General features: G+C 36.8%; 1 protein-coding gene across 1 annotated transcript in view; it reads left to right on the top strand.

Moving 5' to 3' along the window:
- cacna1hb (calcium channel, voltage-dependent, T type, alpha 1H subunit b) overlaps positions 1-26,312 on the top strand; it is a 75,236-nt gene that overhangs the window by 10,100 nt on the left and 38,824 nt on the right. Inside the window, exons 5-8 of the mRNA XM_065254297.2 lie at positions 10,917-11,229; positions 11,780-11,872; positions 15,105-15,765; positions 20,177-20,526. Of these exons, the coding sequence (XP_065110369.1) occupies positions 10,917-11,229; positions 11,780-11,872; positions 15,105-15,765; positions 20,177-20,526 (1,417 nt within the window). The remainder of the gene's footprint in view (positions 1-10,916; positions 11,230-11,779; positions 11,873-15,104; positions 15,766-20,176; positions 20,527-26,312) is intronic.

Below are 26,312 nucleotides of genomic sequence, written 5' to 3'. Positions count from 1 at the left end.
CGGCTACTCCTCTATAATGGGTTGCTTGAATGATGGGTTTATTATTATTTGTAATGAAAAACGCAACAACAAAACGATCTCGCTTACATTAAACATCATATATGTATATTATAACAAAAATGACTAAGCATACGGCTTCTGCCATCGTCTGGTCAGTCGCTCGCCTCACACACTCTGACAGGAATAAATGAAATCTGACACCGGCTGCTCTGTGATGATGCGCGTTCAGCTCTGCTGAATTCAGGCAGAAGACACATTCATGTTTGCTGTCTCTAACAAAACTAAATGATTTAATTACAAAAAAATATCAAAACGACGGTGAAAGACGGTGTCGCGGTGGGCAAGTGATCTAACCGGTAAGAGGCTGACACACTGGTAATCACTGTTACACCGACTATCGCGACAAGCCTACTCGGCCACTGTAAACTAGCACCTGAAACTACTTACAAAGTATGTCTTGAAGAAGTCTTTGTTCTCATCTCCAAGGAGGATGGGAAGGCCACGGAGGACTGCTGTTCACTTAGCAGTAACATCTGTATTCTGAAAGATAATTTCATACATAGCACCCATAAATGGTCAAGGACCATCAATTAACAGCTCTGAAAATACAATGTGGTTACACTATTTTGCTGACACCATTAAATCATTAATGTGCATGAGAAACTTACCCCCAGTGCGATTTGATGATGAAGTATCTGGCCGGTACATCCACCCTTGGACTTGAAAATGTCAAGACAGCGAGGAGTTGTTTGTCCAGTTCTTTGAAAAACTCGATTTTGAGGTTTTTGCTGGTTAAGCGAAAGAACTCTGACAGAACCTAAAGAAACAGACAAATGAGCATTTAATGAAGTCATTTTGGATGCGTTTTAATAACAAATCACTAGGTCACACTGGCCAGAAAACTAGTATTACACAAACCTCGAAAATGAATATATTACTGCAACTTGTGCATCCAATCAGCTCTAATGAACGCTTTCTTTGTAAGGCATAAAGGATACATGTATGTATATTGCCCTGCTACTCATTCCATTACAACAGGCTATCTGAATATAACAAATTGTATATGTATGTATTTTATGCTTAGAATTAGTCAAGGGGGTTGTATGGTTATTTGGTTCACTTCATATCATAACTTTCTATTCAGAAAGTTTCATTAATTGTGCATAATGACATGTGCAGCAACTGCATAGGTTTAGTAATCTAGTATTTTTCAGTAATGCAGTTATTTTGGGAAAATTTTAAATAATTGCAGGCTGAGTTGAGGTGCCCTTAATTTTCTGCTTGGGCCAAAATGTTAAATAAATATAACCTTTATTATTTTAAAATCACAAAAATACCAAATGCCCTTTCAATAGAAAAATATATCCCACCTTTAATATCGGAGTACATTAACAGTAAGTTACAAACCTTGAGCGGGAGCGTGAAGTGCACTTCCTGCTTGGCAGTCTCTGCATTAATGCTAATGTTAAAAACAGAAAAAAATATTCGAATCTCAAAATTAAAAATCGAATGAATATATCGTCGCTGTCCGATGAAAATCACGTATGTTCATTTTGCCGATTTTGAGATTTTTTGACAGATTGAATGTCCAGGGTTATTTCCGTATACAGTATGCGTCACATACCTAAATGGCCAATGAAAACTTGTGAAATCATGTCATCTGATTTTCACGTATACCCATTTGGTGTCAAAGCTGTCAATCACGCCGCATATCTTCCACCTGTGAAGCATCTCGCCGGTCTCGTAAAGTTTCATCGAAGCTCAGCACTGGATATAGCCGAATAAACATGACAATGACTTTCCTTCATCGAGGTAAACGTTTCCCCCGGACACCAGACGAACATCTAGGAGTAACTTAATTACGGTAGGACTGTGCAAACAAAGTATCTGTCTAGCATTGGTGTTATTTACGCTGGGGATGTCCCCACCACTTTTTGAAAGCATTTGGTTAAAATGTCCTGAAAAATCAAGCGATGCTTAAGACTGGTTTTGTGGTCTAGTGTCACATATGTTGCGTTGTATGCTTATGGTGTGTTTTCTTGTACATATGTAATGAAATTCATTGTAATCATTGACTAAAAGCGCTGCTGTTTTCTACGGTTTGGTGCTTTGGCACTGTTCGGTTGAGCTGGTGTTGTAGGGACTGTTACATGTGTGCAGTCGACATTGTTGAGGGTTTTATGCTGAGTATTTTCTTGTTGTTGACTAGCCTACGCTATGCCCATTTTTGATGCGCCGTTATTCAATATTTTTCCTGTCCCGCAGTAATGTTTTTATCTGATCTTTTGTCCCCACCACTTTTCAACACAAACTGACGCCCCTGCTGTGTAGCATTACCATGTCAGTGTATTGATTCATTGTCCCTTCATAGTTTGCAAGAGACATTTAATAAATGTATAATTAATATTAAATAAAGTAAGCGTATTTAACTAAGACGTAGGCTATTTAATGAACTGAGCATATTCATCTGTCAATACGAAACGCGACTTGGCCATTCTAATTAATGATCGGAAGAACGCGTATCGATCACAGTTACTGTAAAATATGCACGCATGTCCATTTAAACTCAATTTGGGTCAAATGTGGATTATATCATTACACTGGCAAGAATATGGTTACATGTAAATATGCCGTACCAAGTATGACAATGCTACATTCAACTGCTTTTGATATACGGTGTTTTTTTTTTCACTTTCTGAAAAGTAAACGTTTTGGACATACGTGAGTTTTATCGGGCAGCGACGATATGAATATTCTGATCCAGACCTCCTGCTTAACAGCTGAGCTAGCAGATAAGTTAAAGTTTTACTGTGCCATCGCCAGTTATAGCCGATGCACGCAACAGTTAACAAGCACATTGCATTTGGCGATATGAATTCATATTTACAGTTTAAGAAATTTGAGATTTACAAGGTGGGACAATGACAAGGTGGTTAGCTAGCTTTAGCTTAAACCTTACCTCACAAACAAAACTCAACTCAGAACATTAACAGAACATAGTCCTGACTTTACTAAATTGTAGAAATACATTTAACCTACAAACAGACTGAAGTATTACATACATGGCCTCTCCAAATTAACATTTTGCATGCTCTTACCTTCAAACCAAATCCAGACAAACGTTCTTTTGCCGCGTGATGGTTCAAATCCAACGTCTCAGGAGGAACTGCGCATGTGCAATCTCTTCTTCGTTGATTTGTATTGGCGGTTGGCATCCAGCATGGTGCATTACCGCCACCAAGTGTTGGGAGTGTGTGGAGACACTCATACTTCTCAAGTAAAGGTTACTTAAGTATGATAAGTTTAATTACTCTCCTCACCAAAATGCTGTGTCAACTTATTGTAAGCTAGTAGAGTCAACAAATTATGGAGCAACTAGTTATGATCACTATTTATTTTTAAGTAAAGTTAGCTATTACATTTTACAGTGTACTGTGTACTACCGCTGTGTTTGGAAGTATTGTAGGATGCCTCATTATGCTTGATCATTCTTTAGCAACATAATAATAAAAAACAATTCAAGAATGTCAAATTCAGATGTTAATTCAAGAAAATAATTTTGACACATACTCAATTTGTAAAATGCAAAAAAAATGTATACAGTGTGTACAATGGAAACGTCACTATAAATGCAGCTTATTCAGCCTGCCATATTGATTCCAAAGCAAGGTTGTGATGGATCAGCATGCACTTTAAACCTGTTTTGTACCGGAATGCTGGTCATTCAAGTCATCAAACACAGAAAAATGTTTTACAAATTTCCACAGAACAAATAACCTCAGAAATCATGGATTGTTAAAATGAGATAGAACATATGACCCAATTTTGAGAAATAAGCAGTGCAATGTGTACATAGTAAAATCTGTTTTGTTATAAGCCTGATGGCTAATCACTAACTTTTATTGCATGCTACACTAATGTAGTCCTATAACTAAGTATATATTTCCAATTCGTACAGATTACAAAGAACGCAAGGCATGAATACGTTAAAAACTTTTATCCTGTACGTTTTATAAGCACATATTGTATTGTTGCACTATATTGGTGTTTTAAAGAAAAGTAAACATGCTTACAACATGAGAAATTAACGATTAGCCAACAGGCTAATGTCCAAAATGCTTTATTCTCATCTTAAATTAGGTAATTTGTCCCTTCTTATTTTAACAATACTCATTTTCTGAAGTTTTTGTCCTGTGAAAATTTGTAAAATTCTTTGCTGCCTTAAAATTTTTAGTTGAATCAACTCAGATTTACAGATTTATCTTGACTAGAGTTAATAAAAAGCATCAAGCTATGAATTCATTCAATTCATCTGCTGATCCATAAAAAATGTGCCTTGAGTCAAAAGTTTTAAACTGTGTTCCTAATTAAGTAATTATTTTCATGATTAAACTCCATTTTAGCTGCGTATAATTATTCGATTTAATTTTTTTCTATTCCAGCCTTAAGGAAATATTCTCACCTTTATGTCATTTCATACCCCTTTTTTCTTTAAATAATGGCAAAAAATGTGTGTTGTCAAAATATACATTTTTAAATTGCTGTACACATTTTCAAATCAGCCTCATTGATCATAGATGCTGTACACAGTAAAGAGTTGACTAATGAGTATCCGTAAAAGTGGTCCGCTCCAGTGATTCATCTTGACAACTGTCCACCCTGATGCACTGCATTTCAGAAAGCCAGTCTGCTAAAAGAAGCCCTGACCCTTTCAGGGGGAACACGGCTTCGCTCCAAATCCCTCCCCAAAGCCCAGCACTATCCAAACCACCTTCTTTCTTTCAAATTATGCTGCATATTTAAACATCCAGGTCTCTTGTGCATGCTGTACTGTACATGAATTCATGTCCATCAAAAAATGTCACTTCACTTGCACCCCAAATATTTTCTGATATCTTAAATGAAATCTTATTAGATTTATTCAATGTCTAATACAGCGCACACACACAGAACTGTCCCAGTCATACTGCACCTGCCTCAGGTGTGAAAATGGCTTTTTGTAAGTCAGTCCTACGGGATGTGCAAATTTGTCTCATTATTTTAGGAGTGTACAGACAAGTTTTATTTTCTCATTAGGGAATTCACTCCTTTGTACATTCATTTTAATTAATTTTTAACAAAATAAAAAACGATGTGTGTGTGTAATACAATCCTGACAAATGACTATTTGGAAGTGGTACAATTTTAATACATTTTCTTTCTTGCAAAATGCTTTAAAGTTCTTCTCCTAAACTGTCTTCTGTTTAAACAAGGTCTCCTGGAATTTTAATAGCCCAATTAAATTGAGAGAAGCAGTCATATCAGTGCCTTCCACCCCTCACGCAATTCTCCAAATTTAGCAGTGTGAACCACCGTACAATTATAAAGACTAAAGGTATAAGGTGAATAATGTCTAATTTGTATCACTTTGTTACTAAGCTGCAGAGGATCTGTTGTATTTCTGTATAACACATACGTGTCACAAAAGAGGGGATTGTTTTATCTCAAAAGATGCAGTGCTAGAAACACACAACATTTATAGTTTGGATCCAAGCTTTTTGAATCGCATAAAACTTACTGTAAAAAAAATTTTTTTTTAAGTTTAATCAACTTGAATTTATAATTAATTTCAACTTTCTTGACTAGTGAGAATTTAGCTTGAGTTATTTTAACTTTATTTTATTATTTATAGCAATTTATGTAAACCCAATACAATTTTCAAATAAAATCAATTTGTTTAATTCACTTTTTCAAAACTTTTATCTAACTTTTTTTAAACAATGCACACTGGCATGCGTGTCCGAATCCACTTTTGCTAATTTAACGACAGGAGATGGTTTGTGCGCCTAGCACACAGTCTAAAAGGCTTGTTCCTATTCTCGTGATGAGTAATAGGTGTGTTTTGGGCGTAACATGCAATAAACCAATAAGATTCTCATTTCCGATCCCCTTTAAAAGCCAGTTGCGCTAGCGCCATGCCGATTCCATGCAGATTACGGATTTTGTAAACTAAAAAACTAAATAGATAAAGTAGACCACCAGTTTAAGATTCATTTTTAAAAATCCCGTTGTTTTTATTTGTACTTAAATATTTTTGTTATCAAAACCTTTGGTTCTTTAAAAGTCGTTTCTTTCAGTCTTGGAAGTAAAAATAGGATTGTTTTAATTGATGTAAATGTATGGGAAGCCTACATGATCAGTGTTATCTCAAAGAATAATTTACAAATATGCAAAAAAGGGTTTTTACTCAAAAAAGTACTTTATTTGTAACAAACAGGAGATAAAGAATTTACAAAGGTTCTCATCCCAGCATATCCACAGGTACAAAGTCATCACATACAATAAATCCGTGGGGTAGCTTTTAAAAAAATCTTAGTAGAGCAAAAATATCAAATTTAATTGATTTTGTGCATAAAACAAGCAAAAAAATCTGCCAATGGGGTAAGCAAAAAATCTTGAACATTTTTCTTAAACACTAAATTCAAGAAAAATGTGCTTACCCCATTGGTAGATTTTTTGGGTTGTTTCATTTAAATTTGATATTCTTGGTCTAAATACTAGACTTATTTTCTTGGGTCGTTTTGCTCATCAAGAAAAAGCATATTATTTTAAGAATTTTTAGATATTTTTAATGAAAACAAGACAAAAATACTAAGAGATTGTTTTCTTGAAAATAATTTTTTTGCAGTGTACCTTCCAGGCTACATGTGAAGCAGCTCTTTACGCCTTCTTACGTCTAGTAATCTGACCTCATTTAAGTCAAAGAGACTCAATAATTATCTTTTACATTTTAATCCTTTAATTTTTCATATTTAAAAACATTTGTGTGCTGCTGCGCATCCATCTGTGTGATAAGCAAACGCAGGTTGTCGTCCTGTTTATAAGCGCATATTACTCACGCTTTTTAAAAAACAAAAACAATATTGTGCCATTGACTTTTGACCAGGTTTTAGTTGGTCAATGGTGTGGTCTACTTTTGTTGCCATAAAATAGCAAATCACCAACAATGCGCCTGAACACACCTCGTTTTCAGACCAGAACAAATGGGCACAAATGCATTTGCTATTTAAACAATGTGGCGCTAAACGTGAAAATAACACCTGTGCCTGGTTTAAACTAGCAAAAACAATTGTATTGCATTTTGCACTGCATTGCGCCAGGTGTATGATGATAGGGCCCCTAAATTCAAGAAATTGTAAGAAAAATTTGCATATCCGATTGGCAGACTTTTTTGCTTGTTTTAAGCACAAATTCACTTATATTTAAGTATATTTGTATAGTTTCTGTCTACAAACTAGACTTATTTTCTAAGTTCATTTTGCTCATAAAGAAAATACAACTTGATTTAAATATATAAATAAATTATATATATATATATATATATATATATATATATATATATATATATATATATATATATATATATATATATATATACAGGGGTTAAATTGGGATTTGTTATGTGGGGGGGCTCTACGGGGAGGGGTACTTCGAGGGGTAACATGTTTAATACTGATGACAGCAAAAGCCACTGGTGTGTTTCAATGACATTCTGGACCTCTGATAGGATTTGATAAGTTTCAGCTTTAAAGCTGTGTCAGAGGTTGACCCCAAATATTTTAAAAAGAGCATCTGAATTTTAAATGATGCAAATCTATGAGTTTGATACCCTTTTTCCATTTGTTCCACATGTCATTATGCACAATTGATCACATTTTAAAGGAAGTTAAAAGAATCAACCTTCTTGAATAATTCTAGGCATAAGATACCCAAAAAGACTCTTACATGTCTTATAAATTATAGCCATAGAGATTCCCTATGCTGGTCAGCAGCTAAAAACAATCATATAGTTAGGTTTGATTTGTGTAATCAAAATACATTATTTTATTAAACTATGCCTATACAATGAGTTATATCCAGTGTTATCCAGTTAACATACTGTAATTAAATGAGTGACAAATAATTTAATCCTTTACACGTTTCTAGTCTTCTATTAGGTTTTCTCGACGTGGGCACCATTCTTACCTCTCTACTGTATCTCTCTCTCTCTCTCTCTCTCTCTCTCTCTCTCTCACGCGCTCTCTCTCTCGTCAAATGATCCTGCGTGAGAGCGCGTTCTTGAAGTTCTGAGTTTTTTCGCTTGAGTTGCATAACTTACGCGAAGACGCGTTTAATGGGAAAGCGCGTGTTTTCCCGGCAATTGCACTGCCCAATTCGCGTCATTTGCATCGCCCTGTGCGAGGACGCGCCTGGTTGGGTCTTTGCATTGACTTTTTATGTAATCTGCTCGCGCAAATCGTTAAACTTGCGTTGGTGAGTATGCCCTATAATGAATGGAAACGTATTATTCCCTTCACGTCAGTGCACACGCACCAGCGCAGCGAGTGCACGCGCACAGCAGCTGGGACACTGGCAATAGCAGAGCGAGACCTTCAGCCTATGTGCCGGGGCTTAGCCCCGGACGGCCCCGGCCCAATTTAAACCCTGTATATATGTATTTGTATTGAAAACAAGACAAAAGAGTTTAGAAAGTCATTTTTGCAGTGTAGCAATGTAATAGGTGCTCTTTAAATCAAAATTATTTTTTTAATAAAGTGAACAGCATAAAAAAAAATGTATGTAGTCGACCTTAGACTTATACCGGCTAAGAATCCTTAAGGTGTGTAAGATGTTTCTGGCTAAGGTGCACTAATGATATCGATGGGGTTTTAATGTGACAGCTTTGGTTAGATTTTCTTGGACCTCTGGCTTTGGGAAATAAAACAAAAAAGCCACTGCGGATATATTTCACACAGCCGGTGTTAAGCAGCTCTTTGCTGAGATTTATCCACAGTATGAGTCTCAAGTATTCCGATTACCAATAATACATTATTGCTAACATAATTATTGCTAAGTTTCATATGGATTACTGCTGATCTTATTGCTTAAGATATACAGTGAGTAACACAAGGTAACATCAATTTTCAGGCCATTTTCATCACGCATCTCTCTTAAAACCGTGAAGATCTAATATCTTCTGCTTTAAGCTCTTCTGGCTCTTAGTTTAATAAGCAGGATGTGGGACAGATTAAAGTAGTAGCTCACTTGGGCTAAAGCTGTTTGTTAAAACTCTGAGAACATAATGCTTCACACTAACACAAACTATTTTGCTGCATTTACCCATATATGGTGACCGGAAGTTTTTGCTTTTATCAGTTTTGCTTTTAGTACACTGGAAAAAATTATTTTCAAGAAAAAAATTCTTAGTATTTTTGTCTTGTTTTCAGTAAAAATATCTAAAATTGCTTAAATTAAGATGCTTTTTCTTGAAATTCATTCAGGGTATACAGTATTAAAACAGTTACACTTAAATTATAGTTCATTTTATAAGTTGTAGCAACTCATCTCTTGTCAAGATAAATAATAGTAAGTTAAAATGACTTGTAAATCTGAGTTGATTAAACTAAAAAATGTAAGGCAACGAAGAATTTTTTTTACAGTGCAGGTTGCATTGCAGAAAAAATAAAAAGGGGACAATTTTACAAGACTTTTTTAAGATTTCATATAAATATTTGGTGCCCCCAGAGTATGTGTGTGAAGTTTTAGATCAAAATACCATATAGATAATTTCTTATAAAATTGCCACTTTGTAGGTATGACCAAAAAAGTGCCGTTTTGGGTGTGTCAATTTAAATGCAAATTAGGGTGTTTTCACATATACACTGTTTAGGTCGGCCCAAATGACGTGTCGCTCCAAGTACGGTGCGTTTGGGTCAGTGTGAACACAACAGCCGCACTCGGGTGCGCACTAAACGGCTGCTCCGAGACCGCTCTAAACAGGTGGTCTCGGAGCGGCTGTTGCCGAACTCTGGGGCGACCCACCTGTGGTGTGAACACTGCTGGACCTCGGGCCGAACCAAATACAGGAAGTTCTCCACATGTTTGAGCCACTGGGCTTTCGTTGTGACGTGAGCCGGGTGTTATATTGTGGGTTAACAACAAACAAGCCAATCCTGGTCCGTTGCATAGAGATTCGCGGTCTCCTTTACGTTTGAGCTGATGATTTTATAAATGCATAGCTGTCCTCCACACACAAATAGTGACATTACGGGCTTTTTAGCAAACGGCTCCGTGAGAAAGGCTTTAATAGAACAGCTACGCAATTTCGCGTTAAAGCAAAGAAACTTCGCAAAGACGTGCATCGTTTATGATAGCGCCGCTCTCCCTGTCAGGCTGGTTGTCGTGGAAACGTGGGGGTGGTCATGAGACGGTAAGAGCTGTCAGAGGCCAATGACAGCGCTGACCGTTGTCACATGGTGTACGGTGCGGCATTTCGAGTAAAGTAAAAAATATATATATGTGAACACGGACCGCACTAACTGAAAAATTATACAATGTATTTTGGGGCGCTCCGAGGCCGCACCACGGTGCGCACCAACATATGTGAAAACAACCTTAGTTGATTTCTGAACTAAATGGCAGTGCCATGGTTGGATAGTGGTATCATCCCCTTCTGACATCACAACGGGAAATACATTTCAATGACCTCATTTTGTACATGCTTGCAGAGAATGGCTTAACCAAACAAAGTTACTGGGTTGATCTTTTTCACATTTTCTAGGTTAATAGATGCACTGGGGACCCAATTATAGCACTTAAACATGGAAAAAGTCAGATTTTCATGACATGACCCCTTTAAATGAGTTACTATTGAGATTTTTTAGCATAAAGCTGTCTTCTATACTGTAGCTCAATTGGTAGTGCCCTGCGTTAGCAGCGCAAATGTCATGGGTTCGATTCTCAGGAAACCCACATGCTGAAAAACTTTACCTTGAATGCACTGTAAGTCACTTTGGATAAAAGCATCTGCCAAATGTATAATGTATCACACCCAAATGAGCTGATGTCATTGTGTGGTATCTCTCTGCTTTACTCTAACCGACATGCTCTCTCTGTAGGCTGTATAATGTGTCTGAGTCTCTAAACGAATACTACAAACCGGATGAGTCGGAGGACGTTCCCTTCATTTGCTCGACTGCTCGGGAGAACGGAATGCTGCACTGCTCCAGTATCCCGCAGCGCAGGGAGGGGGGAGCTCGATGTGAACTCAGTGCCGATAATGTCACGGATTATGTTTTCAAACAGACCTTTCATCATGCATGTGTGAACTGGAACATGTATTACAGCAACTGCAAAGCAAGTGAACACAATCCACATAACGGGGCCATCAACTTCGACAACATTGGATATGCATGGATTGCCATTTTTCAGGTGTGTTTGTATATGCAACGTCATAAAGAAGGTCAGGATTTTTGGATGCGTGATCACAGAGATCTGCACCAAGTTATTCATTAAGAGTTTCGTATATTCGCTTTGGCAGGCAATGATATTTCTTATCCTCACATATCCTTTTGGCACCAAGAGACACTTACTTTCAGAGTTGCAAAATGAAGTGAATGGTTGCCAGGGGCTACAGCGAGACTGAATCTTCGTACATCAATAACCAGCTTACCTGTCCCAGGAAATCAAGTTTTATCATGTTCCATTTTAATCCAATCTTTAGGAGCTACAATATTTATCATATTTCCTAGTAATGTGATTGGGAATAGGCACGGACATTTATCAGATTTCCGAGTAATTCGATTGACCGGAGCATGACATTTATCATTCCTTACAGTATTGTGACCTAGTTTTGTGCAGGTGATGAACAATAACTTGCGACGTCCTTTATTTCTTGGCACTTTACACAGGGCGACATTAAGTTTATGTAACGTAACGTTTTATGGCTGTTAAATACATGCCGTGCTCTGTTTCCTTTCAGGTTATTACGTTGGAAGGATGGGTGGATATCATGTATTATGTAATGGATGCACATTCCTTTTACAACTTTATCTATTTCATCTTCCTTATCATTGTAAGTGCACTTAAATTCATTAACGTTATGAAGTTCAAGTTTCTCCACTTTCATTACTTGTATGGAAATGATCTTCGCCAGCATTAAGGGTGTAAATTACTTGAGTAATTATACTTTATAACCAGGTCCTAAAACTAACTTTTTTAAAGACACTGTATTTAACGGATTACCACACTTTCATAAAAATCCAGATATTTTACTCACCCCCATGTCATCTAAGATGTTTATGACTTTTTTTGTTCAGTCGAGAAGAAATTAAGTTTTTTAAGTAAACATTACAGGATTTTTCTAAACTTTAGTTTACACGTTCAAAGCAGTTTAAAATTTCAGTTTCAATTCAGCTTCAAAGCGCTATAAACAATCCCAACTGAGGCATAATCTAGCGTAAAGATCATAATTTTCGCAACAAAAAAAATACTTTTAGAGCCAGATTTACTAAACAGGCTTAAATTATAATAACATACAGGTGCAACAGCTAATTTCCATAATGACCAATGCAATCTACTAAGAGCAGCGCAAATTAGTTCAGGGTCGCAACTAAGCAGAGCTGATGAGGTGCGGGTGATCTACTGATGCCAGATGCGCTTGAGTTCAGCACCACGGACATCTCAGCTGAAAATTCAGGGTATGTAATCCCAGCTAACGAAGCCATAGTACACTGAAAAGAACCGGAGGACAAAAAGTAAAGGGTTAAAAGAAGTTTTGAAACACCTTGTGTGACTTCTCATAGTTACTCCTTTTTTATTTCCTCTAGCAAACAAAAAATAACATGGTTTGGCAAACAATGTTTTTAAATCTCCTATCAGCAACAATTGCAGCCATTTCCAGCGCAAAATGATTTCAATGCTTTTTTCGGCATTAAGTATTGGCACAAATATCAGTAATATCACGCGCGCAAACATACAGTCTTGTTCAAAATAATAGCAGTACAATGTGACTAACCAGAATAATCAAGGTTTTTAGTATATTTTTTTATTGCTACAGTACGTGGCAAACAAGTTACCAGTAGGTTCAGTAGATTCTCAGAAAACAAATGAGACCCAGCATTCATGATATGCACGCTCTTAAGGCTGTGCAATTGGGCAATTAGTTGAATTAGTTGAAAGGGGTGTGTTCAAAAAAATAGCAGTGTGGCATTCAATCACTGAGGTCATCAATTTTGTGAAGAAACAGATGTGAATCAGGTGGCCCCTATTTAAGGATGAAGCCAACACTTGTTGAACATGCATTTGAAAGCTGAGGAAAATGGGTCGTTCAAGACATTGTTCAGAAGAACAGCGTACTTTGATTAAAAAGTCGAATATAGGGGAAAACCTATAAAGAGGTGCAAAAAATGATAGGCTGTTCAGCTAAAATGATCTCCAATGCCTTAAAATGGAGAGCAAAACCAGAGAGACGTGGAAGAAAACGGAAGACAACCATCAAAATGGATAGAAGAATAACCAGAATGGCAAAGGCTCAGCCAATGATCACCTCCAGGATGATCAAAGACAGTCTGGAGTTACCTGTAAGTACTGTGACAGTTAGAAGACGTCTGTGTGAAGCTAATCTATTTTCAAGAATCCCCCGCAAAGTCCCTCTGTTAAAAAAAACGCATGTGCAGAAGAGGTTACAATTTGCCAAAGAACACATCAACTGGCCTAAAGAGAAATGGAGGAACATTTTGTGGACTGATGAGAGTAAAATTGTTCTTTTTGGGTCCAAGGGCCACAGGCAGTTTGTGAGACGACCCCCAAACTCTGAATTCAAGCCACAGTACACAGTGAAGACAGTGAAGCATGGAGGTGCAAGCATCATGATATGGGCATGTTTCTCCTACTATGGTGTTGGGCCTATTTATCGCATACCAGGGATCATGGATCAGTTTGCATATGTTAAAATACTTGAAGAGGTCATGTTGCCCTATGCTGAAGAGGACATGCCCTTAAAATGGTTGTTTCAACAAGACAATGACCCAAAACACACTAGTAAATGGGCAAAGTCTTGGTTCCAAACCAACAAAATTAATGTTATGGAGTGGCCAGCCCAATCTCCAGACCTTAATCCAATTGAGAACTTGTGGGGTGATATCAAAAATGCTGTTTCTGAAGCAAAACCAAGAAATGTGAATGAATTGTTAAAGAATAATGGAGTGGAATAACAGCTGAGAGGTGCCACAAGTTGGTTGACTCCATGCCACACAGATGTCAAGCAGTTTTAAAAAACTGTGGTCATACAACTAAATATTAGTTTAGTGATTCACAGGATTGCTAAGTCCCAGAAAAAAAATGTTTGTACAAAATAGTTTTGAGTTTGTACAGTCAAAGGTAGACACTGCTATTTTTTTGAACACACCCCTTTCAACTAATTGCCCAATTGCACAGCCTTAAGAGCGTGCATATCATGAATGCTGGGTCTTGTTTGTTTTCGTTTTTTTTTTTTTTGCGTTGCCTGAATCATTCAAATATTGCGTTGCCTGAATCATTCAAATATTCTCCTCCGATAAATTTTGCGTCTGAAAGTGAAACTTCTAGAAATGCATATGCAATAAGGTACTGTAAGTGATGGTTTGCGCTGGAGCAAGGTGTTAGTAAATCTGGCCCTTAAACCACAATTTCTTGTCTTGCACTTTTTGCGTGACGTGTTACATAAGTGAAACGCACACTTGCAGACCATTTTAAACAATAAACTGACACAAAGACATTAATTAGAATCATAGCACATAAAACAACGTAAGAACGGTCCTCTTTCTCCACAATTGTAAACACTGGAGTGGTAGTTTCGCATACATCATGCATGACTTCCGACGTGATTACGTAATACATAAAGCCACATTGGCGCATCACACGGCTAGTGCAAGATGAGAAGTTGTGGTTTAAAAGTAAAAAAAATATTGTTTGGCGAAAATGACGATCGTTTCGCTAGATAAGACCCTTATGCCTCGGTTGGGATTGTTAAGATGCAGTAATACTGCAATTTTAAACTGCATTGAAACTGTAAAACATTGAGGTTCACTAAAGTCCACTATATGGAAAAAAACTTAATTTCTTTTCAACGGAACAAAGAAAGCCATAAACATCTTGGATGACATGGGGGTGAGTAAATTATCAAATATTTACAATAACACATACTTCTGCATGATTTATTTATCTGTTTTATAACATAAACTAAATAGACTTTCTTCATCCTGTAGTCCATTTTGGACATTTGCTTTCAATACCTTCAATGTACTCATATTGTGATCTGTACACAGGTAGGCTCCTTCTTCATGATCAACCTGTGCCTGGTTGTCATAGCAACACAGTTCTCCGAAACCAAACAACGGGAGAACCAGCTGATGAAGGAGCAGCGGGCCCGTTTCCGTAGCAACGAGTCCACCATCGCTAGCTTGGCCGAACCAGGATCATGCTACGAAGAGATGCTTAAATACCTCGCCCACATCTGTCGTAAACTTTGTCGGCACGTCACTCGCTTATACGGTGAATTGTGCCCGAAGAGGCGAAGGGGCGATGCCAATTCCAACAGCTCCTTGACGGGAGGCGGGACTAATGGATATTGGGCTGACAATGGGACAAAAATGGGACCGTCCCAATACTTTATGACTCATTGTTATCATACTCATCATCATCATCACAATTACATCGGTAATGGCATTGAAATGAAAACCTTTCATGCTGATAGAGACACTCAGAATTGCAAAAAGGGACCATCCCTTCCACTTACACTGCAGAATTTGAAGGGTTTAAAGTTCAGTATGAACTACCCCACCATAATGCCCTCCAAACTGTCCTCAAACTCACATAATCGCCAAAACAGGACAGGCGGTCCCAAGGGACCAGCATTGCATCATGGACACTATGGCAGGAAGATCTCAGTTTGTGGTGGATTTCAGGATACCTACAAGCTGCAACACGGTAAGACCATGGATATGCATGGATTATGACCACCTGCCAAATATTGTGTAGATCCCACCAAAAAAGCCCTGATCCATCGAGGCATGGACTCCACTAGAGTATAATACAATATTACAATATAGTTCTCATTTTTTATCTGCTTAAAAAATCGCCACTTTTTATTTTGTGCCACCATACTTACTAATCATGTAACAGTCTTTAAATAGGGAAAACATGGAAGTGTTTGGTGGCTTCGAAATTCATCCCTGTTTGGATCCTAAGGAATGAATGGGGCTAGGCTAAATGCTAACACATTCACAACGCGCTGTACAAAGATTAAGTGTGTGCATTGAAAAAAGATATGCATGATATAATTAGTCTAAGTTGAGGTAAGAACATAGTAAAATATTGAAAAACAGTGGTGTTTTCCTTTAAATCTTTATGTTAGTTAATGCCACTACATTGTGCGATTAATGCTGTTAATTGTGAATTGACCAACATGAACAGATACATTAACTAATATGAATAACTGTTGTTCATTGTTTGTTCAGTTTAATTTAAAGCGTTTCCCAAATATCAAACCAAGTGAACTAAATGATGCTAACTTTTTTAATTGACTTTTTACCCAAAAGGTCCAATGATCATTTTAGTGACTATATAAGTACTAGCTGCATAATGTATTTCCTCACATTAACATTTTTACTTATTTTCACAGCCAGAAAGCATACAGAATGCCTTTTATTTTATAATCCACAACCTTGGTTTAATATATTTTATTATCCAATGCTATAACATAGATTTTTGAGTGTGGTTTAAGTGTACAAGTACTGTTCTAATGTACAAGTAAGTACATTATTAAAGTCATTTTTTGGCCTATGACATATTTAAAATTTTACTTGGAGTTTATGGATTAAAAGTAAATTCTGTCTCTGGGGTTCGAACTTAATAACAGGGATGAAATTATTAAATTTTTTGCTTAGCACACTTGTCATGCCCCAATAATTTCAAATTGAATTGAGAAACTGACTGCATAAACATGCGCTCTGTCTAGTCATTACTCTGTGCCTCTTGACTTTCGCCTGCAGTTACCTGGTTCAGTCGCTTTGCATTTTGCACAAATGTGATTTATTTCAGCATCCTTGCTTTCCAATAATGCACAAAATAATTGTTATTTGAACAACACATAGTTTTGAATACAACTACACTGTTAAAAATAAATGTACAAAACTGTACCATTTCTGTCACTGGGGAGGTTCATTTTTGTACCTTTATGGGTATACGACTTATTGAAATGTTGTACCTTTTGGGATACAATATTATACCCTAAGGACCTATTGTGAACCATTTTTCAATGTTATGGGTATAAAACAGTTAACTGTACCTTTAAAGGTTCAGTAATGTACCCAAAAAAAGGTACAACATTGTATTATGTTTAGTATACTTGTAAAGGTGAACTTTAGGGTACCACACCAACAGTGATGGGAGTAACGCGTTACTGTAATTCCACTACTTTTAGCAGTAATGAGCATTTAACAAAGTATTTTTTTTAAATCAAGTAATGCAGTTACAATTACTGAAATTTAGTTCGGTACCCGCGTTATTCTATTTTGTAAAAAAATAACACTTGCAGACAAGACATTTCTGATCTAACTTCACAAGTCTGTGGTGGGCAGCGCAATGAATCATTAATCATTAAAGCTTAAAAATTGTGTCTCTTGTTTGTAAATTATCTTTGCCAAGCAATCCCAGAATATCTTCAACTTGCATTTGTAGTCCACAAAAGTTATAAACTGAGAAATGTTAAAGGTGTAGCGGAGGATTTTCTAGAATTTTAGAAAAGAACCGCCTTCATCCCTTTTTTAAAAAATGCAATTGCGCAACACTCCTGATTGACAACTAGGAGGACCAATAGTCTTGATGATCCACCCAGAAAAAGAAAATCCTCCGCAATACCTTTAATATATTATCAGATGTTAACATCCGCTTTTTATGGAAGAGAACGATCTGCGATTGTTGCTTCCCAGTAAAAAATTCACCCTGCGCTGTACAACCGTGTTAAAACTCCATAGTATGTGTGAGTGTGCATTTGGTTACAGCTTTGGTTTCACTCCCTCGTGTCCGACAAAACAATCCACTCGCTCAGTGTCTGACAAAACAGTCCACATACTCCGTTTTCTGATTAAAATGCTTCCTTTTATCTTGTTTATCATTTGAATCAAACTTAAAAATATACAAACAATATGATCTTAAATCTTAAATATCACAGATGCGTTAAAGTAAACTGTGCGACTCCACTGTATTCCAAAAGGCGCACTACCGCAATCTTCACAGTCCACAAATTCTTAAAGAGACAGTACACAATTTTAACACATTATATATTTTCAATGTAAACATACAGAATATTTGTCTAAATGGTCTAAATGATATACATAAATAAAGTAAGCTTACATATTAAGATAATTTCTAACAAAAATAAGCTCCTACACTGCAAAAACTTCTTAGTATTTTTGTCTTAGTATTCTTAGTATTTTGTTTTCAGTAAAAATACCATCAAATTCTTAAATTAAGATGCTTTTTCTTGATGAGCAAAACGACCCAAGAAAATTAGTCTAGTTTTTAGACTTCTTTTTTTAAATCCAATTTAAGTGATTTTCTGCATAAACAAGCGAAAAAATCTGCCAATGGGGCAAGCAAGATTTTCTTGAATTTTTTTTTAATTTAGTGTTTAAGAAAAATGTTCAAGATTTTTTGCTTACCCCATTGGCAAATTTTTTGCTGGTTTTATCCAGAAAATCACTTCAATCTGATATTTTTGGTCTAAAAGCTGAAAACAAGAGAAAAATACTAAGAATTTTTTTTCTTGAAAATAATTTTTTGGAGTGTACATGTGATATATTAGTCTTACATGTAAAATAGCCCGTCCACAGCCTATCATTTTAATAATAATAATTTTAATAATAATGTTAAGTATAAGAAAATGTTGTGTTTACTGCTCATATTTACATTTAAAAAGCAGACATAAAAGTAACTTAAAAGTTTCTTTCCCCAGTAACCAATTACTTTTGATATACAGTAACTGGTAGTAATTCAATTACTTTTAAAAGAAGTAACTAGTAACTGTAACTAATTACTAATTTTCACTAACTTGCCCAACACTTCACACCAATGAAAGAAAAGGTTCAGTTTTAAATCTTTTTTTTTCTGACAGTGTCTTATGATTACTAGTAGCATTAAATGTCCCAGTATACGAGACATACGAGGTTATTTAAAGTAAAATCTTGGAAGGTTGTTGATGCCCGGTAGGAATGGGTTACTGGGACTGTTAAAATATAATAAAATATTGGTAGTACTTTACAATAAGTTTGTATTTGTTAACATTAATTAATAGTTAAAGTGCATTGTGTACTGTAACTTTTAAAAGGATCTCTAGACAGAAATACAATATTTAAAACTATATTATCAGTGCTGTATAAAGACCTTACACTGCAAAAAATTACTTTCCTACTTAGTATTTTGTATTGTTTTCTGAAAAATATCAAAAAATTATTAAATGAAGATGTATTTTCTTGATAAGCAAAATTACCTAGGAAAATAAGTCTAGTTTTTAGACAAAAAATATAAACTTTAAGTAAATTAGTGCTTAAAACAAGCAAAAACAAATCTTCCAATGGAATAAGAAAATGTAATTAAATGTTTATGAAAAAGTAAACTTATTTCAAGAAATTTTTTCTTGCATGCAGGTCAAGTCCCTGACAGTATTGATCAGTGACTATAATCCATCGCCGAGTTGTGTATTATCAGTTCACATTGCAAAATATTGTATATAATTGGGCATAGTGAGTGTTTGTTTCGAAATCTGGAAACCTGTTATGTTTTCTCCCTTGGTTCGGTTTGTTTATGCATGTGTGAGCACGGCAATCGCACTTGGATCCTCACCAAAACAACGGTGCGAGAGCGCCTGAACGAGGTAGTCTCGGCTTGATTGAAAATGTACTCTTGAGCTGTTTGCTTGTGGTGAGAAAGCAATCCGACCCAACAAGCCAACAATTCAGACTGATATGATGGGTAATGGCATAAAAACTGCAGTGTGTTTTGCAAATACGGTCGGTCAAACATAATTCAGGTCAACTGTCCAAAACATGAGATGGAGAGATAGGCTTTAATCACTTTTTTGGCACAGTCCTGCGATGAAACTGATTAAATAATATAATGACAGCTACAAAGAAACCTGCAGCTGTTGTCTTATAGATTGTATTAACACATTATGGTCATTTTTAAACCTTTGCGAAAGCGCACCGAACCGAGAAGCAAATGCAACATTGCAAAATGTTTAATTCTTGTTTTGATATAAAGCAAATGGTCTGCATAGTGCCTCAATGTCACACATTGTCCTCCAGATTTTAGCCTATAATATTAAACTTCTTCATTGCAGGTGTGTATCCTGGCACGTGCTCAAGTGTGTGTGTGGATGGGAGGGCGGGGATGGCATCATCTGAACTGTCTTCCTGCCCGATTTGCGCTCAGGAAGGTGATGGTGTCAACTGTGATTCCAACGGTGAATCGGACCCGGAGAAACAGGGGCCAGATGTCGGCACAGAACAGAGCAGATTAAACCAGGACATGGAAGAAAAGGAGTCTAGGAGACAGAACTGTGTGCTTATGTGCATTCATCATATCCGAGTTGTGCTGAAGCGGATTGTGGATAGCAAATACTTCAACAGAGGGATAATGATTGCGATCCTCATCAATACACTCAGCATGGGTGTAGAGTACCATGAACAGGTAAACAATGTCACGCACGAAGTCACCTTAATACCACAGTTGTTTCTTTTAGGCAGTGCTGAGATTAAATGGCGACCTTAAATCCGATTATTCTCCTGAGAAAAACACTCAGGAAATTTTCCTGTAGAGTTTCAGTAGAGCGTGTAAAATTACTCAGATTTGCCAAGATGACTGTTATTTTCTCACAAAGGATTAGTTGTCACAAAGTGAAAATTTGCTGGTAATTTACTCACACTCAGGCCATCGAGGATGTAGGTGACTTTTTTCTTCCGAGGAACAGTAAAGGAGATTTTAAGCTGAAACCGTGGTCCTTGGTGATTCATAAAATGCGTAACACAGTCTCACCCCATTTCGTCAATATTTGACGACACTTGACCATTCGTCATATGTTGACGTGAAGGGTATACCTTTCGCGTCATTTTTTGACGAACTGGGGAATTCAATACTATTACGTCCGTTGCATTCTCTTTCCTATTTTATTACCATTTGCGCGTCGGTTTAGGGTTAGATTACGCGAAATTAAACAGTGTACGCGAAATTAAACAGTGTACGCGAAATTAAACAGTTGTCACCTGGCGTTGGGGTTAGAAACAGTTGTCACCTGGCGTTGGGGTTAGAGTTAGGTTTGGGTAGGGATGTCATTATGTAAATCTAACCCTAAACCGACGCGCAAATGGTAATAAAATAGGAAAGAGAATGCAACGGACGTAATAGTATTGAATTCCCCAGTTCGTCAAAAAATTACGCGAAAGGTATACCCTTCACGTCAACATATGACGAATGGTCAAGTGTCGTCAAATATTGACGAAATGGGGTGAGACTGGTTGAAATGCAAGTGCACAGTTGAGAGTCGAAAAAGTAGGTACAGGATAACCTGAGGAAAGTGGTACTCCTTTACAAGGGTCTAGAGCAGTGGTTCTCAAACTGGGGGGCCCTGAGATGGTGCAGGGGGGGGGCCAGTTTAATGACATTTGAAAAAAACAATTAATTGATCATAAATTCTGGGCAATTAAACCTCAGTTTTGGAATGTTTTATATCATACATTTTCTTTGTGGGGGGGTCATAAAGGGATGCACCGTACACAAGGGTATGCCGAAAAGGTTTGAGAACCGCTGGTCAAGAGCAGTGGCGGCTGGTGACTGCTCTTCCGAGAGGTGCAAATTCAAAGTATGTTTTCGAAGTGTCCTGTGTGTTGCTTTTCAAAATAAGTGCCTGCTGCACACGCATTGAAATATTTTATGATAAAAGAGACGCTCACGTTCACAAAATACTTGCAATACACTCACTTAACATTAAACTCTTATTGATGAGATTACGAGTATCTGGCAAACACGAGCGTGTCTTTTATGATAAACCCTTTCCTGCTTCTGCGGCAGGCACTTATTTTGACAAGACACATGATGCACACCGGATCTCTCGACGCGCAGAACACATATTTTGAAATTACAAACCACACACATGACGGGCTACATACATGTTGTGACGAACTTTGCATCGTGTGCCCTCCAAAAAATAAGTCATCTGCTGCCAATGGTCGAGAGCAGGATTTCCCAAAGTTTGCAAATCACTGGTAAATTAAAGGTATAGTTCGGCCAAAAATTATATTCAATCCACGATTTACGTACCCACAAGCTGTCCGAGATGCATATGTCCATCATTTTTTAAGGGTAAAACGTGTTGTTTTGTTGTAGAAATATCCATATTTAAAACTTTATAAATGAAAATAACTAGCTCCCGGTAACAACGCCATCTTAGTCACGTCCGCATTCAAGATGAGAGCATACGCAGTTTATGGAGGGTTCTGTGGAGCCGTTTGGATTTATTTTGTGAAGGATGGATGCACATTTTTTTGACTTGAAGGACATGGACCCTGTAACTTTACATATAATTAACTGAAAGATCTAAAACATTTTCTAAAATAACTGAAAATGTGTTCTGTCTCAGAAAGCTTGGTGGTGAGTAAATCGTGGATTTAATATCATTTTTGGCCGAACTATCTCTTTAATTAGTTATAATTAAATAATAAATGGTAAATAATTTTATTAAAAAAAATGTAAAATCTAAATAAAACACTTACTAAAAGCACTTCGTGTTTTCGAAGCTATTATTGTGTTTACAATTCGCAATATAACATGTGTTTATGTTTCCTGTGTAAAAAAAACTATGTATTTTTCACACAATTTACTATTTTCGTCATCTAACTGGAAAGTAGAGGGCTGTAGTCCAAACCAGTCGTTATCTGTAGTCCTAGAAAAGTCAGTTCTGTTAAGGAAAATATATTGCTTGGCATTGAACTTTGAGCTTTATAATTTTGCAGGTATTTTCTTTATTACACACTAACTAAAGTTTGATAAATGAGATCATGAAAAAAATTTTTAACCTCCTAAGACCGAGCGTTGGTTTGTCTTTTTTTTCAGATTTCTTCCAGCTATTTTGGGGTTAGGAAGAACCAATAAATATAATAAGCAAATATTTTTGATTGAACATTAATGTATTATGGTGCAAACAACAAAAAAATTTGATGTCCACAGATGTGGACATCCAGGTTTTAGGAGGTTAAAACGGTTCATCACAGTTAGAGGAACCGTAGAGGAACCATTGTTCAGTTAATTCAGTTAATGTAACCTTTTGTAAACATTAGTGTAAGTAAACATGTTTTTAGATGATAAATGTTCTTAATGGAACCATTCAGAGCCAAAATGGTTCTTCTATGGCATCATAGTATACAGAAAATCTTGATATTTGGGTGAACTATTCCTCTAACCTACCGTACACTCTGACAAAGAACCTATTAGAAACCTATTAGATGTGTATAAAAATGGTTTTGAAAAGTTTTTTTTAACCTGTTTTCACACCACACACATTAGCAGCGCACAAGCAGCACATATTTTTTCGGCGCCCATGTTAACAAGGTAAAGCTTTCATACTACTGCAAAAAAAATGATGTTCTAACTTTGTATTTTTGTCTTGTTTTCAGTACAAATACCTAAAAAAATGTTAAATTCAGATGTATTTTCTTGATGAGCAAAATGACATAAGAAAATAAGTCTAGTTTTTAGAATAAAAATACAATTTAATTGAATTTGTGTTTAAAACAAGCAAAAACATCTGCCAATGGGGTAAGAAAAAAATCTTAAAAATAAGTTTACTTTATTTTTCATACACTTAATTCAAGAAAAATGTTCTCACCCCATTGGCAATTTTGTTGCTTGTTATAAGCACAAATTTGCATAAATTATATATTTTTTGTCTAAAAACTAGACTAACCCCGGATTTCCACCGACTGCGGAGCAGCTGCAGATCAGCTCCGCTGCGTTACGGCTCCGCACTCCGCCGTCCGTCAATACCCACCAGATCCGTATTGGTTGCAGAGCGGCTGCGTGCTGAAGTGACGAGGACCCATGAGGTCTCGCAAATTCACGTGAAGATCGCGCGATACCTAGTTCTGTCTCTGCCCATTATTCTGTTGAATTATGACGTTTTTACAAACCAGCCCAGATCACAACACGAGAACTCACGTAGACAGAGCAGTACATCATATCCATCCAAAATTCAAAAAATAAGAAGGCTGCTAAAACATTTATTTATGCTATATCTTTAATGTATTTATTTGAAACTCCCCCTGGCTCTGTTCTTGTCTATTATTTGTTGTTTCTGTATTAATGACTTTATTTGTGTGTGTTTGTAATGTTTGTATTGCAAATATTTAATAAAAAAAACACGAGTTCTCGCGTATTCAGGTATGATCACGCGATAAAGTCATGGCTCCGCCCTGCGGAGCTGTCCGGCATCCGTCAAAAAAAGAAGCTCTGCGTATCTGTGCCGGAGGGCTGCGGATGGCCGGAGCTGTGACGGATTCGGAGCGCAGTCAGTGGAAATACACACATTGACTTGAATGGAAACCGATTGACTCCGCCGCCGTTCCGCAACGGATCCGCAGCCGTTCCGCAGTCGGTGGAAATCCGGGGTTAGACTTAGGTCATTTTGCTTATCAATAAAATACATCAGATAGATCAGAATACAATTAGTACATTAGATATTTGTACTGAAAACAAGTCAAAAATACTATGTAAGAAATTCAGTTTTTGCCATGCTCATACTCGTAGGCGGACAGCGCTGAAGCAGTAGTTTATGTGCCGCTCAAGCTCAATTAAAGTGACAGTGTATTCTTTATGCTTTAAATGCTTGTGGATTGACGCAGAAAAATTTGACATTTTATCATTAAAAATCATGAATGTGATGCCAAGTGTGTTTTAAACACAGTCACCATGATGACTTTCAGCAATTTAAACTTAAGCAAATATTCAAAACACTGTACCAAAGAAATGCGCTGTTATTTACTCTCTGAATGAATCCTCATCTTTCTTAATAACCTTTAAAGAAAAGATAAATCTAAAAATGTTATACTGTTGGAGGGCAACACGCTGCGTAATCCTTATCTTTGCATAATTATGTCTATAATTGTGTATTGTGCAAATATGTCTATAACTTCCATTACATGGACCAGAACGGCACGATAACAATGTGGATTAAACAGTTATGTAATAACACCGACAGTCAAAAAAGCACCTCAAAGGGGTTTTGCTCATAAATGTATTTTAAATAATGGGAACTGTTTTTTGTACTGTACTGGCTGCAAACATAGCCAGTGTGAAAGCACACAGCAAGCGCTTGTCATGTGTTAACATGTAATTTAAGTTGAATGTGTTATTTAATATTGCCAAATCATTCTGACTGTCTGGTTATATTAACAAATACCAGATCAGGTAAAACGATTTCATTCTTAACAGTGCCAGCGCTCATTGTGACAACATGATCTCACGCAGTTGTGTACGGCTCATATTGCATTTCATGAACCCCCTCGGTCAGGATTAGTGTGCGTGTTGATGGGAGTCTATCTGCGAGAGTCTGAGATTAACCGGTTTGAGGCAGAGGACAGTCGCGCGGTTGCCAGGGAAATGATTATTTACATTACAGCAGACACAGTTAATAACAACACTCGCCTGCTCTTCCTCTGCGAGAAACAAAGCCACAGGCAGAGAGAGAAGACACATAAATACACCGTCATGACCGTGAAACACTGCTGGAGTTTCTGTGTGTGCTGCTGGCTTTTGTATATGTTTTGTTCGGCAAACCTGTCTCTGTGTTGTCTGTCAAAAATGTCCTTTGTATATAATTTGTCATGTTACACAATATACGTTCACACATTTGTGCAAATAGATATTTTAAAGAGAAACAAACGTGAGAACCAAAGATTAATTTTACAGTGTGATTGCTGTAAAAGTATTACTGGATATTACTGGCAACTAGCTGCCAGTAACTTACTGTAGATTTTACATTTATGTTTTTTACTGGCAACAGTTTGTTCAAAGTTAAATGAACATGAAACATTTTCAGTCTTTATCTTCTACAGTAAGTTACTGGCAACCAGCTGCATAATTACAGAATTTTTTTTGCAGTGGTTGAAGCTCTGCGTGTTTCTTTTTTAAAGGTGCATTGTGTAACTTTTAGGAGGATCTCTTGACAGAAATGCAATGTTATATACATAACTATAATATCAATGGTGTACAAAGATCTTACATAACGAACTGTTATGTTTTTATTACCTTGGTATGAGCCGTTTGTATTAACATACAAAGCGGGTCCCATTACATGGAAGTCGCCATTTTGCACCGCCATGTTTCTACAGTAGACAAACTGCTCAGTTGAGCACGTTTTGTTATTACATTGTCTCGACATTCGGCTACTGTTGCTTCTGTAGACATTTCAAAAGGGGGGGAGCTGG

The sequence above is a fragment of the Paramisgurnus dabryanus genome, chromosome 4, assembly GCF_030506205.2.
Source record: "Paramisgurnus dabryanus chromosome 4, PD_genome_1.1, whole genome shotgun sequence".
In the NCBI taxonomy this organism is placed as follows: domain Eukaryota; kingdom Metazoa; phylum Chordata; class Actinopteri; order Cypriniformes; family Cobitidae; genus Paramisgurnus; species Paramisgurnus dabryanus.
Note: the sequence above shows the minus strand (reverse complement) of the source record. Positions and strands in the feature narration are given on the sequence as shown.